The following is a 17786-nucleotide window of genomic DNA, read 5'->3' as shown; positions in this document are numbered from 1 at the left end:
CTGGGGTGCATTTACCCCCTGGGGATGCGAGATGCCCTTTCTGGAGGTGCGAGACATACCAGAATTTTTTTAGAAGGTAAATCATCGAAAACACAAATTAAGCACAGGCACGTAAGTACAACTACTTTGTTTCATCAAACCTATGTATTTATTAACATTATACATTTTTTAACGATTACTGTAATATACAAACAAAAAATATATCCAGGTTTAAATAACTGACCTACTTCAACGGTTTTTGATAAGGGGTGCGAGAACATATTTTGATAACCAAAGGGGTGCAGGCTGGAGTAAAGGTTAAGAACCACTGCTCTAGATGTTACATAAAATAATGGGAAAATCGCCTTGATGGACTGCTCTTCAGTGCATTCTATATTCACTAACACCTTTAAAATACATATACAAAATTCAACAGAGAATAATAAAAGATCATTAATAAGCTGGCATTTTTCCCTATAAAACTCTTTATCAAAGCAACAAGTTAATTTTTTTTCTGCAGAACTTTTGGAAGAGACTAAAAATTCTGAGAAATTGAATACAAGCCCAGGGAGTGTCACTAGGAGCAAAGAGAAGATAAATTCTAGAGGTCACTGGACTTACTGTCATCTCTCAGTCTCAGGAATCTAAATAAGAAATGAGCATCAAAATGAAAATACCTAGCAGAAAATTCATTAAAAGAATGTTTTCAAAATCAGGGCTGAACGTTTACAATTTTCTTTGTCTTTTCAGAGCAAGAATGTAGTACCTGCCAACTTTTCTGCGAAGGGAAGCAGATGCCTCTTCGTTTCAGCATAGCATTTTAACGCATCAGACAGTGCAAGACAAAGTCACCACCTAACTTTCAGTGCCACTAAAACATTGAACACCGAAGGAAAAACAGCATGCTTTTTCCAAAGTATTTCCACTTTAATCCAAACGGTTGCAAACTCTGAGATCTACCTGGTTGGGAGATGGGAACATTGTGGGGGAATAATCAAGAAGTCATCTGAGAGCTTTTCAAACAATGTGTGGGGTTAGTTGGAAACATTAATGTGTCAACTGCCAAAATGAAAAATGACTTGGTGGCATCTGAGAGGCCTTCATTTAAGTTCTGATGCTCATGTGCCACATGTGCTGGAACATAATATTTAGTTGGGTGTTTATAAGATTTATGTAAAGATATTTTTCTCCCTTCCTCTTTGCTAATTATTTATTTTGAAGCCATGGATTATTATATTTTGTCTGTGTTTTTATTAACATCGCCATCAGTACTGTTTCTTGCCACAGGAGAGGGAGTAGACATTCCTCCTGCATTATTACAGCTGAGTCTCTTCTCTAGCCTCCCTACCAAGTGATGTTAGAATACAGTTATCTGAAAACATGACATTAAAGACAGGAAGTAAGAATTTAAAGCTAACATTCCTTTATCTTGTTAAGTACACTAGCAAGTATGTTCTCCTAACACTTTTTATAAAGCTCATTAGCAGATACAACTGTTTGCTTTACTCTGATGCTAGTGACAGAGAAACTTTACATGAGAAAATACCTTGTGTTCTCTTGATTCAAGGCTATTACCAGGTTGCAGCATCTAAAACTAATGTTCTTAGTGAATCACACGTCTTCAGTTCCCAGCTGGCTCCACAATCTTTTGACCTCGGGGTGGTATAAACATGTTCTTCCATAACTTCATTGTGTGACACAGAACAGCTATTTCCCAGGACATTGGAGGACATGAGATAAAGAGGGCATGGACATGTTCATGACACGGTGACATGCAATCACCATGGTGGTCACAATAGCGGCTCTAGAACAGCAGTTTGGTTCTTTTCTCCTTCCCATTCTAAGTGTTATATTAATATAAATATTTATAATTCATCTTTTCCCCAACCTGCCTTTTTGTGGGTTTAAAAAAAAAGGCAGGGTGGGAGACAGATCAAACCATCAAAGCTCTCTCTCCTGATTTCATTGGGTACTTCCATTTTGACATAACCCAAAACTGGTACAACAATGGAACTAGACAGCAGAGTAGCAGCCAAATCCACATGCACATAACTAACATTTCTATTACCAATTTACAATATTACTTACAGGACTGTGGAATAATCTGGCCATGCAACTGGAGGAAATTTCAAATTGTGAATGTGTAAATTCCATGTTACTTGGAACCCCGTTACTTATTATTTCACTGTTTGCACAAACTGGCCTGGAGACAAGTCCTAGGTGAAGACTGGCTGCCTGTGAAGTTTCAGCTTGTAAAATCCAGCCACTGTTATGTTGTATGGGGTGAAATGTCTTAACACTAGGAGTAGTAGTATATATATTTTCTTCCCCATAAAACAAAAATTGGTAAGTAGATTTTGCTCAAACCTTCCAAAAATATAATCTTTGGTCTGAGATCAAGCATGAACAATTTAATTAAAAAGATTTTTTTTTCAGAAAGTTGAGAGACTGTGAATACAGAGCATTATATGGGAAGTCTCACTCTGTCCTTAACAATAGCTTTTGCCTACAATTGGTAAATTGCTTGCCAGTTCTAATGCAAGATAATGTTGGTAATTATCCTATAAAATTATCAAAGTTACTAATGAGACTAGCGAAATTTGTAATCATCACTAGCCATCTGATCAGGAAAGATACCTCTCTTTTTTCCCCCCTCAAACACAGAATATTCCTTTTTATTTAAAAAAAAAACTTGCCAAAAGATCAAAGCACACACATTTTAACACTAATGAATAATTGCTGACTTTAGAAAACAATACCATGGTTTACTTTTAGCAAAGATATGACAGTTTACAATACTTAGCAGTATTCAATTCTATGTATAAAACATGCAATCCTTATACAACCAAAAAACTGTTGCAAGTGATCTTATTGGGGGCATGAATTGGTGTTCATGTTGCACTCCCCATCAGTACCCAACTCGGGCCAAGGAAGCTAATGATCCAACAACTAGGCCAAATTTGGTGATGAATCCTGGTCACATGCCACTTGAGGCACGTTGTGCATATGCTAAGCAGAAGAAGTGACCTTACTTCATTTTTTCAAAATTAATAAAACAATGGTATGAACTCTACCCTTTCCCACTAACTGTTAATAACTGACTCCCAATATCTCAATGCAGTGCACACATTTAGACTGGTACCAATGTGGAAGTCAATTGCATTTTTGACTTTCAGAACAACTTTTTACTGCCACTAAAGTGTAACTACAATTGTTAGCTTGCTCTGAAACACTGCAGTATGGCTCCTGTACTTGCAGATAAAATAGTCAGGGAGTTACAGTCTCCTTGACCAAATTACAGCAGTGAATTACAACAGTAAGTATATTCTGGGAGGCCCTATTTCTCCATTTAATAATTTTGTTTGTTTTGACTCGTTTTCTTTATCCACATTTCAAGCCAATGATTATATACAAATATGTCAATTAATTAACAAATATTGTCAGTTATTTTCTTTGGCAGTAGAAGTCCTTTATTTCCTTTTAAATCATGCCAGCTAGAGCATCATCAACAGGCCAGTCATGATTCCTATTCAGAAAGAACAGGTTGGGAGGAACATCGGGATTTTTTTTCCCTACAGAAGCATGCACAAAGTATTTTTATGATTAAGAAAAGATTCGATGAATGGTTTAGGCCAAAATTTCAAATGTGAGTGCCTAAAGTTAAAGGCTTAAGGCCTGATCCAACTCCTAGTTAAATCAAGAGGAGGAGTCTTTCCACTTACTTGAATGGGAATTGGATCAGATGCCATAATTAGGTCTTTAAATAAAATGTTCTGATTTTCAGAGGCGGTGAGCACCAACATCTTTCACTGTCTTAAATGGGAGCTGCATATGCTCATCCCCTTTGAAGATCAGATCATTTTTATTTATGGGCCTAAATATGGATTTAGATGCCTAGCTTTAGTCATCCTAATATGCAAATCTACCACGGGGGTATTTCATTTCTGTTTTAGTCATCTCCTTCCTTCCCAAATGTGCCATTTTATAGATGAGGAAACGTAGGCAAAGTAAAGGTCAGTGATTTGCCCAAGGTCACGCAGGAAGTCTATGGCCTATCCACAGGCTCTCAGGCCTGTATTTTAACCATAAAAGCACCCACATGCAAATAGTAATGGCATACATTGTACAATAAATCTCAGGGAGAGAGTGTGCCCCTGAGCTGGGCATGGAGAGGATCAACTCCTTCCCGCCTGTGTAAGAGGTAGCCTCTACAACCCCGCTTAATCCAGGCTTCTAGAACACCTCTCTGCTGGTTTGGATATCCACCCTTGGGAAGAAGACAAATTGGGGCAGGAGTAGACAGGTCAAAATGATGATAAATTATAATAATAATGGTGACATACACATCGTCCTCTTTCCAGCCACCAGGAGCTGACAGGGAAAAAGTTAACACATACCAGGGTTGAATTGTCTTTTCCATGAGAAACTTCTGCTTTTGGATTCACTTTTCAAGAGGACCCTTGTGGTATTCACAGCCAGAGGAATCCCTGGTATTGTGCCTCCACCATAGCATTACTGCTAGAACATAGTGCCGCTGCATAGTCAGACATGACCCTTGACTTGTGGACATCTACACTTGCAAGGGATCTGCAGGGTTAGATGATTGGTCTCTTCTGTAGTGGGGCAGACTATGCCCCAGCAAGAGAAAGGCATGGGGAAATTTGCAAGGGGAACAGGAGAGGATCATCTTTTTCTGTTCTTTATTTCTTTATTCAAATACATTATAAATTGGACTTAACACAACACAAACTTGAAGGGAAATGGGCAGTGAAATCCATGTGTTCTATATCTCCATTTAGATATGCCATATTACTCTTCTCAGGTTAGGGAGAATTATTATTTCCATAATAAGTGAGATGCTCAAGGTCATGTTGGAAGTCTGTGGTAAAGCTGGGAACAGGCCCCAGATTTTCTGAGTCTCAAGGAAGGGCCCTCAGAACAAAGCCATCCTTCTTCCCCACTCTTCCCTCAGATGCTCTCTAATTTATTATGAAATTACCACCCTATTTTAACCTTCCATCTTTGTCTGATTGACCCTTTTACATCCATGTGATTCAAAGTTAAAAACGGCTAACATCTGTTCAAAGATGTGTTTCTTAATCATTGCCCACCCTAGCAAAGCATTTAAGTATACAATTAACTGTGAGTGAGAAATTTAATTCACTTCAACTGGATTACTCACATGCTTCAAATTAAGCATGTGCTTAAATGCTTTGCTGAATAGATGCCTATTTTTGCATCGGTATACAGTATGTTTCTGCTATCAGTATACAATTGCACCTAGAAAACAGTTACAGATTTGCCACATACCACTCCACTGACAAACTCAGATTTAATGTTAATTTTTTTTCTGGTTTCATTTACCATATTAAATCTGCTCTCCCTTTAAACCACATGCATAACTCCCATTAACTTTAATGGAATTTGCAAGCACAAAAATTATTGTAGCTTGCACAATAAAACTGCATCGGTATTATTTCATGTAATGCAGTATAATACAGTGAGGGCTACTTCGAATGAAATTTTATTTTGTAGCTGGTAGATGATTTGCTGATTTTGAAAGTCTCTTCAGATGACAAGTGTTTCTAAAACATTTTGAGGTATTGAAGAACTTCAAGGCACCCAGAAGTGCAATCGTATTCTGGAACTAAATCATAAATGTGCCTGCAACATACATTCCCAAGATAGTCCTCTAAGACAGACAAATGGAATTTATTGCAAATAATTCTGCTTTTACCAAATATGACTTCTGTCTGGTCACTAAAATAAAAGTTCTCAAACACTGAGCAAAAATTTATGTAGGGAGATTTAAAGTATGCTTAATAGTTGAAGAACTTCAAGAAAACCTGAAATCTATGTATGTGTCTGAGTATGTATTTACATAATCCTTCCCAGTGCCAACTATAAATGCTGCATAAAAACAAAACATGAACACATCTTCTGATCCTAAAAATCAACAAACTATTTAATTCACATTAAATATTCCCACAGATAACAGATGGTTTAACACACCATTCCCCAATTGGGTCAGCTAATGCATCTGAAATCATTTCTTGAAATACAACTCTAGCTTTGGAAAATCTCTACAGTTTTCAGTAAATGGGTTTTAACGTGAAGGCTACTCAGAGCAGCTGTTTCTGCTAAGTCTGGAAAACTGTACCCAGTTTTTGCATAACCCAATGCAGAATTTATGTCATTTAGGTTTTGCCCCCCCGATTCCTCAAGGGATAACATATTTTACATGAAACAATCAGCAGTAACATTACAGAGCATGCATGTCAGAACTTTGTCATCACTTATTTAAGGACAAATTGTAAAGGTATTTGTACTTAGTATTCCACTTTATTTCAAGCACACTGACAATAGTTTTTTCCAACACTCATCTTTGTAATAGGCAGTTTGTGTTTCATATGTTAAACTGCATTCTCCAAAAGGTTAATTTTGGTACTTTCTACTTTGTGTTACTTTAGTGCCGCTAAGCTGAGGATTTCAAAAGGCTTTACACAAATTAATCAATTAAGCCTTCAATGCCTGTGTGAAGCAAGTGGCTTTATCTCCATATTGCAAATGGAAAGCAGAGAGGTTAAGTGATTTAATCACCATCAGAGCGAGTGAGATTGTGGCACAGCTGGGAATAGAATCCACCCAACTCCCAGTCCCCAGCAGCTATAATCTCTAGGGGGCATATCATGCCCTCCATATTCACAAGTAGAGGTTACAGGGATACAGCATATCCCAGCATGGAGGAGAGTTGAAAGGAACAGTGTTGCTGCGTTGAATTATTCCCCACCTCCTATTGTGAGCCCGCAGAAACCCTTCTACTGGATATGGGCTGTGCTACTAGAAAGGGGATGGAAGGAGTCAAGGACATCATGTTCCACAAACACATATACCTCAGGGATGATGAGGTTTCAGCCCTGGAGGCTGAAATTCCCTTTCAGGAAGATCCCAGGGCAGTGTAGGATTTCTTAACAGCATAGCATGTGCTGTCAGGGAACTGGAATGCATGTGGTGCGGGTAGAGGGGAGACCGATCAAGTATAGCAGCTTCATTTTGCCTTAGTGGATCCTCAGGGGAGACTTATGAGATGAAATCCAAACCAGCTCTGTGGAGATGGGTGGGGACACTCTTCCTCACAAAATAATTCTAATGGAAATAATCTGCCTACGGAATGATCTGGCCCTAGTTAAGCATCCTGCCTATTCTATTCTTTTCTTCTGAAGGCTTCTCATCATAATTCTGAGAACCCAGCCACAACGACCTTCCAAAGTTCTTGGAAACAAAGGAAATCATAGTGCTGCTTCTAAACAATACAAATTTCAAGAGCGTGTTCTCTCCGACCATTCTCATACCCCATCATTCTATAGCTACATATTGCAACACAGCGCCTGCCTCTACATATGCCATTGACACCACTGGAATGTAGCCACTGATTTCTGTGGGAAAAACATCAAGTCCTTAGATTGTAAACTCAGTGAAGCATAGATTATTTCTTCTTATACATCAGCATACTCCCATGAACGTCAACAGTAATAATGAATAGCACACAGATATTCATCCAGTACGCACTGTGAAGCAATGTACACAAAACTGGTGTTCACCAATGTGTACCTTAACCAAGTTATTGATGTTGCTGCACTAATTTTGCTGTTGGATTCAAAACTGATGGTAGGATTTGATGGACAGAGGCATTATGACAATGTCACAGGTAATTGACAATTGTAAATTTAAACCATTTGTAGATCATCAGCAATAATTTGGCTTGCTCTGCTCCGGAGCATGGAAATAGCTCCAGTTAAAGCTTTTACTTATGATTGTATTTGGACCAGATGCATTGGGAGCTCCAGAACTACATATTTTGGAGGAAATTTCTTGATTTACTCAGCCAGTGGTATCCTTCTACAATTTTCTGGCCCCAAAATCTCTGCCAAAGATTGATAATTTGAGAGTTGTTTAGAATAGAAATTTGGATGGACAACTATCTCCGACCTAAGGGAAAACAATTATATCTAATGTTGAAAAAATAACTTTAGACCTGAGGCTATGGTTATTAATAAAAAAATACTTGTTCTAACATACTGGTCCCCACATAGGCTAATGGTAATGGACCTCATAAATTCTGACCACTGCTGATGCTAAATTATCTCATATGTTTTGGGAATGGCCCTGTATCGAGAATTTTTGATAAGAGGTGGGGAGGAAGACCAATTTGATATTGGATGCTAAACTGATGCCCTCCCACTTAAGTTTCATTTCGGGATACATCCTTGGTACCTGGAGATTATCTGACAAGGCAATGTGGTTCCAATGTGCAGCTTTGGTCACTAAAAAATTTATCCTGCAAAAATGGAAAAGTCAGTCCCCACCAAATACTGATGCCTGGCTCAGTGATATGGCTGACCTCGCAGCAAGCAAATGACTGGCATTCCACAAAAAAGGAATGCCCAAAATGCAAAGCAATTAGGGATGACTTTTTAGAGCTCTAGGATTAACATAGACCCTGAAGATAGGTATGTCACTTCTCCTCCCTTCCCTTTACCCTAACTCTCTTTATTTACATTGTGTATTATGATAAATCTGGTATATTAGTATATTTGTTGTATTTAGAAAAATTAATAAAAAATATAAATTAAAAAATCACATTTTGATCCCGAAAAACTTAATGGATAGTAAGTAAAGATAATTTGTAAATAAAGGATTTTTTTAAAAAGTAAACCCCCGTATTCCCAAATTGATGCATGATATCATCATTCCTGTTAATCAAGCAGATGCTTGAGTTCTCACATTAGCTGATCTGCAGTCCTTTCATGTGCTTTTTATCGCTTAAAGTCAGCACAACTTGCAGGCCTAAAGACATCTAAATCCAGTTGTTGACTGCAGGTAAAACAGGATTTAATATGTTTACTAATGTCAATATTAGTGGTTTTATGTTCTTTTAAATCTTTGATAGAGAATATGAATAGCTTCCTCAATTGTGGCATATTCTACATTCAGGAAACTAGGCATCCCCTTTGTCAAAGATTAAAAGAATATAAAACTAATACCATACTAAGCAAATTCAGTCTTCTTTTAGCTGCAATGAACAATTGGAACTGAATAATCTCAGAATGCTGCAATCTGTATCTTGTTTCAGACAGAGGAAATGAACTACTAAGAAGCACTGAAAATCAGCAACCATTGTGATTTGGGTATAACACCGACTGGGAGAGTGAAGTGGACACTGTGCCACAGAGGGATGATGTTCGGATCATCCGACTGAATGGTAATAAAAAGCATTATTCCTGGTTTTACCATGAAGTAGTCGAGAGGTGCCCTCACTGAGGTCCACACTGGTTACTTGTCACGAGCTTGAGTGCAGCACGTTTCATACTGTGAACATTTGTTTTCATCCCCCACTCTAACCCCCTCCCCCCCCAAGTTTATACAGTACTACCATTGTATGTCTGTGCTTGCAGCTTCGCTGACAGATGAAAAGAAGCATTTATTGCTAGAGTTCACCAGCTAGAAAACCTGCAGAAAATCCTTTTCGCTATTCTATAGTTTTAGGAAAATGTGATCATAGAACGTATCTGAGACTGGATCTGCAATGTAACACACACTGTATAGTATTTTGTATGAAACACACTGTTCATTTTCTGTTAACTTAGATGGTTCCACCTCTGTCTGCTTCCGAGAATGTGGTTGGTACTGTTGGCATGAGAACTTAGGCCTAAAGAGGAAGGATGACCTCATGGTTAAGTCAAAGGACTAAAACTTGGGTGGTCTGTGTTCAATTACTGGCCCTGACACAGTCTTCCTCAGTGACCCTGGGCAAGCCACTTAATTTCTCTGTACCTCTGTTCCTCACCCCTTGTCTGTCTTGTCTAACTGGACTGTAAATTCTTCACGACATGGACCCTTTGTTTCTATGTGTATGTATAGAGCCTAGTACCAGGGGGCCCTGACCTCAGTCTCATAATAATGGACCAAACTAGTGGTACCAAAGAGAAATACACAGTTCTGTCCTGCCTACCTATGGGCATATCATACAGTACCAGCAAGGGCAGCTGAAACTTGCACAAAACCCAGTCCATGTGGCCGGTAAGTGCAGATTTAGAGAGAACAGAGCTGAACAGGAATTGTTCACCACCCGCACAGAGGCTCTACTGCATGAACACCACACAGCTGGGGCTTTGCAGTTTGGGAGTATCATCTTTCCAGGGATGGTGGGACCAAGACAGATGATAACTGCTTTATGTGGCATCATTTTCCCTCCCCCTCCAAGAAACCCATGGAACCTCCACTGAAAATTCCAGCAGGGGATTAATACTGACTGACTCATGCTCTACATCTCAGGGGCAGGGTGTGTGTGCACAGGCAGTCAGCCAATGGCAGCAGGGAGTATCAGGGAAGAACAGACCCTCCAGGAAGATGCTCCAGGACCCACAGGGTTTCCCTCAATATGTAAACAGAGGAAGTTACCACTGGAAAAACAAAAGGCTGATAACATGGAAAACACAGGGGGAATGGTTTTCTTTTCAATGTCTTATATAGAGATACTAGATTCTTACAACATGGTAACGAGAATTATAAGAGCCAAAATACAACCTGGAATGAAACACTATTGGCAGGAGTTTGTTTCCATAAGCGCTAGGAAGTAGACTTTCCCACAGATCCAAGCATTACACACCCCATCAGTTTTAAGACTATAATCCCTCCACTAGCACCTCTTGTGTGCAAGGAATATGAATCAGCTCTACTTACTCATTTCTCTCCAGACTGATGACTAGTTGTTTACTTTCAGTTTGTATTAGAAACTTCAGCAGTGCTGGGTGACTCTGAAAAATGAAAAAGAGGACAACTAAGTTCAATGCTAATAATATTCTCTTAGGGACTGATGCTGCAATGTGCTCAGCACCCAAATCCCACTGTATACAATGGCAACTCAGGGAACCTGGCACGATAGGGCCCTTGTTCCTAGAAGGGAGAACGTAATGTTGAGAGAACATTAACTCTTCGCAATGCAACAGCTTATAAGCAATATTTCTCTGTTAATAAATAAGAGAGAATGGCAGTACGGGTATCAACTGGGTATCACACTTGCTTCATAAAGACAGATGAAAGACTCTATACATGTTAAGGAATTATATCACTTGCACTCTTCCTGAGATCAGACTGTGGCAGGAATATAGCTCTGATTCAGTTTATAAGACAGAACCACAGCTGTACATTACAAATCAGTTTCAGGAGGCCTTCTGGAACGTCCCCAATACAATTTTGAAACAATCTTTTTCTTCAAATGCTGGTGTAATGACATCTTGCCACTAATGCCTCATGAAAGCTCTCGCTCACTGTTGAGCTTTTAAAATGAGCTGAATCAGCCTTAGGCCTTGTGGGGCAGTTTGCAATTAAGATGTTCATAGTCACATCCAGTTCCCTCCTCACCTGTAACCAAATCTGCGGTGTTGAGATTGGGGAGTCAGCTATATGGCTCCAGTCAAAATAGTCATGTACTTGAAGCTTGTGCTTAAGTACTTTGCTGAATCAGGACCTACAGTGTAGACCCCCTGGGTAGCACAGACCTATGACCATCATTGGAACTTCGGTGGGAAAGGCACCACTGCTGAATTAATTTATTTTTCCCTAGGAATATCTGTAAATTTTAACAGGTATTTTTATAAGCTTTCTATAAAACAAAACAAAACCCAAACAAAAACATACCAAACCCAACCTCTCCCTCCCAAGGTTTTTAACTTAAAAAAAAAACAACCACCACCACTGCCATTCCAGGCAGAGTGATCAGAAATAAAGAAAATAATAATCACAACAATCTCTGTGAAAACAGACAAACTATTTGATCTCTCTAGGTCACAGTTAGAGCACCATTAAGAATGCACAAATATTTAAGAGGAGGACTTTCTATACCAGATGTCAACTGGAGAACAGCACCAAAAAAATTAAAAATCCCACTCAGGACTTCTAGATTTTATTTCCAACTTTGACACAATTTCTGGGAGATACTGGGCAAGATATTCAATTCTCTGTTCCCCACTTTCCCAATAATAATTCTTCCCTATATTAAGGAGGTGTGAAGCTCCATTCATTAAATAAGAGATACTCAGAGAGAAGGTTAAAGGCCTGAAACAAACTATTGTAAGATTCTAAGAGTGTGGAGGAGTGGGCATTAAAATACTACGGTAATGTTGCACTCTATATGATTTTATGAAAATATGCTAATGAGTGTGAATATAATATAAGTGCAATATGCTTCATGCAAAAGGTCCCCTGTAAGGTATCATTACAAAGCTTATAATCTACTGAGTGTAGTCATCCAATTTGTATAAATGTATCATTCTTGTATCTGCAACTAGAAATATGAAATATAACTGAGGTCCTATTGTAATTAGACAAAGTGTGGCTCATTAATGGTGGCTTGGAATCTTGATGGCTCCCATTAACCAATGCAATTGGTTGTAAATGGCTCTGTTTACTTGTTAGTCTTCCTGTATACCTGTGAGCTGGCAAGTGGATAATGAAGTCTTACAGTGACATGTGATCATGTCATCTGAACTGGAATCCATCTTTAACTTGATGCTTTTCCATTTAGAAAGAGGAGTAGGAACCCAGAGGGGGACAAAGGATTCCTGCCTTGTACAAAAGATATATAAGAGGGTGGAACAGAACAAAGGGGGCTGCAGTCATGAGAAATCCCCTAGCTACCACCTGAGCTGGAACAAAGACTGTACGATTGGAAAGGATTGGGACCAGACTAGAAAGGAGTCTAGTCTGTGAAAGAAGCTTATTGGAACATCTTTGACGGTGAGATTTCATCTGTTCGTACTGTATTAGGCTTAGACTTGCGTGATTTTATTTTATTTTGCTTGGTAATTTACTTTGTTCTGTCTGTTATTACTTGGAACCACTTAAATACTACTTTTTATATTTAATAAAATCACTTTTTATTAATTGACCCAGAGCAAATAATTAATACCTGGGGGAGCAAACAGATGTGCATCTCTCTCTATCAGTGTTATAGAGGGCGGACAATTTATGAGTTTACCCTGTATACGCTTTATACAGAGTAAAACAGATTTATTTGGGGTTTGGATCCCATTGGGAACTGGGTGTCTGGGTGCTAGAGACACAAGCACTTCTTAAGCTGTTTCCAGTTAAGTCTGCAGCTTGTGGGAAACGTGGTTCAGATCTGGGTCTGTGTTTGCAGCAGATTGGAGTGTCTAATTCAATAAGACAGGGTACTGAAGTCCCAGGCTAGCTGGGAAAACTCAGAGGTAGTCTCAGCATATCAGGTGGCAGTCCCAAGGGGGTCTCTGTGACCCAACCCATCACAACTACTTTGCCTAGTGAGCCAATAACCATCCAGTAATTCTTGAATACTGCACTTGAATGCTGAATTACAGTTTACATGTGCAAAGTCAGTCCTAATACAAAGCCCACATTTATACTAAGGACCATGTGATCATCTCGCTTGGGGGGAGTGTTGCCTACTGGTCAGGGGACTAGGCCCTATGACATGCAGAGGGGGGCTTTGGTAGGGGAGCCCAGGGCCTCCCACTCCACCGGACTCCAGCCCAGGGTCCTGTGCAGGCGACCAAAGGGATTGACACCCAGGAGCGCCTTAGGGCTGCCCTCCCTGGGCCACTTCCTACCACCCATCTAATGTCCAAAGTTTACAGCCTGTAACGGGAAGGTGTGAAGGGGATCAGCTCATCGCTTGGCGCCTCTTCGCAGCTGGTGGTGGCGTGGCAGCTCTCTCCCTCTTGGGGTGGCCAGGTCTGTTCTAAGACTCTCCCCTTCCAGAGTAGTCCACATACAAAACAAGGCAAACTAACGCAACAAACAGAGTCAGTTTGCAAGAGCGGGAAATGCCTCCCTCTCAGGGTAAAACGGAAGCAGGTCCTCCCTTCACTCAGATCTTTCCTCAGAAGCTGCAAGATAGAGGTCCTTTCTCTTCCCTTCTCTGCCTGCAAGTGAATTGTTCTGCTCCCTTTTACCTCCTCCTCCAGGCTGTGTGTCTCTTACAGGTGCAATGGGGCAGAGCTGGCTAAGCCCAGAGCAGTTCCTTAACCCCTTGTTGCCAAGTGTCGGGTTGGTATATCCATCACAGACCATTTATGCTCAGTTTGCACCTTAACAAATAAGTTTCATTGAATTGTTAGAAAAGACTTTCTTGTTTTGACATTGTTTGTAGTTTAAGAGAGTCAGTGGATCTCCTGTACATTTAATTTACTTTTTGAAAAAACTATCTAAATTTAGGTCAGCCAATCAGAGCTGAAATACTTGAATTTTAGTGATTTAGCATTTCACTGATTTATAGAGAAATGTTTCTGAATTTCTGATTTATGGACCAAAGAGTCTGTATTACCTCAGATTGACTGAATGACAGCATGTCTTTGAAGTATGATTAATTATAAGTGATTTAGAAAAATCACAACCCTTTATTAAAATTGAAATAATTATGGCAAGATTGCTATGTGTGTGTATATGGGAGCTTGAGGCAGAATTACAAATTCACTATATTAAAAACCTGGCAAAACTCAAGCTATCTCAAACACACCATGAAGCACAGACTGGACTTTTAAAGAGAGATAGTTACTTCCATCTTAAATCATTTGTTTCAAACGTCACCAGTGCAGATTCACACGCAGCTTCCCCCCCTGCCCCCCACTAGCAAAACAGTAACAACATTAAAATACAGTGTCCTAGTGTACTTTGCAATAACTAGAACCCTCTACAACAGTGGTTCTCAACCAGGGGTTTGGGGCCCCCGGGAGCTGCAAGAAGGTTTCAGGGGGTCCACCAAGAATGGCTGGCATTAGACTCACTAGGGCCCAGGGCAGAAAGCCAAAGTCCCGCCACATGGGACTGATGACCAGGGCCCCGAGCCCCACCACCCAGGGCCTGAGCAACTTAGCTTCGCAGTCCCCCTGTGGTGTGATGGGTCCTGGGCAATTGCCTTCCTATCCCCTAACACTGGCCCTGGTTTTTATATGCAGAAAAATAGTTGTGGCAGAGCTGGGCCTTGGAGTTTTTATAGCATGTCGGGGGCGGGGCCTCAAAAAGAAAAAGGTTGAGAACCCCTGCTCTACAATACCAAATAAATGCTTCTAACTGCAGCCTTGGCATTCACCAGACACATGGGAGTCATTTATTTGCATGAATATTTAGAGTTAATTTTGATTACAACTTTAATATTAGTGCACGGATTCCAAAGCCCAGGAGATATGCACACCATAGAATTTAAGAGGACAAAACAGAATTAACTATAATGTTACACAGTAAAGAATTAAGATATTGCAGAAGCATAATGGGTTCTCCTAGCCTTAAGGCCCTTTAGTTAATATGTAAATGATGAATATGTTTATTCATGAATTCATAATAAAATTTCGTTGACAGTCAATTAACACTACAAGGCTGTGATATAAAAATGATGCAGAGGAGAACGTGCCATCAAAAGATAAAACTGTCACTCTTCAAAAGGTGCACAGGTAATTTAAAATAATATTTCATCCATAATAGTGAGTCCTTCTGTCACTGCTAGAGAAGGATGGTCCAGCGGTGTGGGTTCTAGCCTAGGCCATGAAAGATCCAAGTTCTACTCCCTGCTCCTCCATAGACTCCCTGTGTGTCCTAAGTGACTTATGGCCTTGCTCCTGATCTGGAAAATAAATGGGAATAGTAGCACTTCCCTATTTCACAGGGATGTTGAGAGGATAACTACACTGAAGATTGTGAGGTGCTCAGATGTTGTGATAACAGAGGCCATGTAAGCACCTTACAGAGATATATTTCAAATGTGCAAGAGAATCAGGGATTATTCTGAAGAAGTTGGGTTTTAATGTATAAACCTCTGAAACACGCTGAACGTTATTATTTCATAGGAAGTTATGTTAATGTTCCTCCAAACTGTTAGGGCATTTGTTTTTGCAAGTCTTTCAAAACGGTATATGTTTCTTGCAAAGTATAATAATTTCCACTTTGAGACAACTTTTTGAAAATGAGTTGCAAGATTCAATAAAAATCCCACTCGCGATAAACGCTGATGTCAGTTAAATGGTTTATGTTTTCTGCTTAGAATAACCAAAAAAAAACCCCACCACATCATTGTGGTATGTAAAAAGTGTTATGTACAGTCTCTTTTAGAAAGAACCAAACAATGTTTGCACTCATTTGTTGTAAGACACAAGCAAAAAATAATGAGGGACATAGACCATTAATTTCCATGCTGATACCACTTATTCCATGTGCAAGATCCTTCAATATTACAAAATGTGAAACTAAAATGCTTTTATTAAAACAACATTACTTACACGACAACAAAACACTACAGATGTGCCAAGTCTATAATGGCCTTTCCAAGTAGCCTATTGCTTTCTGACCTATTCTATTGGGATATCCCACCAATCCACTGTTTTTTCCAGTACGCAACTAGTACTTATATGAGACCAGAGAATGGTTTGTGTGTTAAGAAACAGTCCTGACCCTAAGACGTTTAAAGTATTCTGTTGTTTTCCTCACTTCTCTCCTAATTCAGAGTACCTAAATTCATTTCCTTATGCACTCTCCCATGACATAATTCTAAGGCACATACTTCTGTTAGCTTGTACTGGAATTTTTTTTTAAAAGTGTGCGCAAATTTACAGTCCATTGTTTTATTTTGGTTTTTGGTGTTTGTTTTTTTCTTTAGGTTTGAATTAGGATTAGTGCAATTTATTTAGTAATCTGAGAAAAAAATATTGAAACACTGAATAAACTGTACACAATTTGAATTCGACCTTCAGTTGAGGCCAAGCAGGAATTACTCTGACAAACCCCCTAAAAATAGATAAAACAAATAATAGACAATTTAAATCATCTCTTGTGAATGAGATGCTAGGCTACTGTTGACAGAAACAGACCAAAAGAGAAAAAAATATGACATATCCAAGAGCCAACTGGCAGGGAAGAAGCCCTCTCATTTCTTATAATGGAACTAGAATCATTATGCATGTCTACCTGATAAGTAGAGTAGCCAATGACTTTAGATTTATTGCTTGTCTGGAATATGAATGATTGAGAAATACAAGCGCAATATTGTGCCAAATGAAAATGTAAGTTGACTAGGAAACATCATTTGTTCCATAAAAAAAATCCTGGCTTCAAAAATTCCATGCTCCTGATTGGCTAAAAGCAGCTGCAACTTCTGATGATATCCATCATTGGCTGGAACTGTTTTTGTAAACAACTGCTTCCTGGTCTGGACTTATTCCCTGGCAGTGAAGCTGCCTTCAGGAGAGCTCTCCTGTGGTCATTCTGCACTTAACTTTCCTCTTTGAATTTAAATTGAAAACTGCAGGCAGAAGAATTTTGAAGTAAAACAATTAATTAAATATTGTTTTTAGAAATCACTATTAAGTTAAAAAAGAATCACAGGAAAGCTCTCCAGGCCTTCTGCTGTGAGAAAGCTCACAGCTCAGGGTCAGAGCCAAGGGCTATGGCTTTCTGATTTTTGCTCTGAGTAACCGCACAAGGGGCCGGAGATTCAGGGGGTGGGATTCTAGGTCATTTCCCAACAAGACAGCTATTGGTATTTTGGTAAAAAGTTAGATGACAGCAAGGATAGTCTTGTGGCTAAAGCATTAGATTGGGTTTCAGGAGACCCAAGTTCAGATCCCAACTTGGCCACAGATGTCCTGTGTGAGACAGACTAACATGTTTAGGGTACACCTACACTGCAGCTGGGATCAAGCCTGTAATCCGGGTATACAGACTTGTGCTAGTGAGCTAGCATGCTAAAAATAGCAGTGTGGACATTGAAGTTTAGGCTCTCA

General features: G+C 39.5%; 1 protein-coding gene across 4 annotated transcripts in view; it reads right to left on the bottom strand.

Moving 5' to 3' along the window:
• The window catches only part of ADAM12 (ADAM metallopeptidase domain 12), a 353132-nt gene that overhangs the window by 225472 nt on the left and 109874 nt on the right, over positions 1–17786 (bottom strand). For all 4 annotated transcript variants that reach the window (XM_073354062.1, XM_073354060.1, XM_073354063.1 and 1 more), the window contains one exon: positions 10723–10796. In XM_073354062.1, coding sequence (XP_073210163.1) covers positions 10723–10796 — 74 coding nt within the window. The remainder of the gene's footprint in view (positions 1–10722; positions 10797–17786) is intronic.

The sequence above is a fragment of the Lepidochelys kempii genome, chromosome 7 (genome assembly GCF_965140265.1).
Source record: "Lepidochelys kempii isolate rLepKem1 chromosome 7, rLepKem1.hap2, whole genome shotgun sequence".
NCBI lineage: Eukaryota > Metazoa > Chordata > Testudines > Cheloniidae > Lepidochelys > Lepidochelys kempii.
This window is presented reverse-complemented; position numbering and strand designations above follow the sequence as displayed.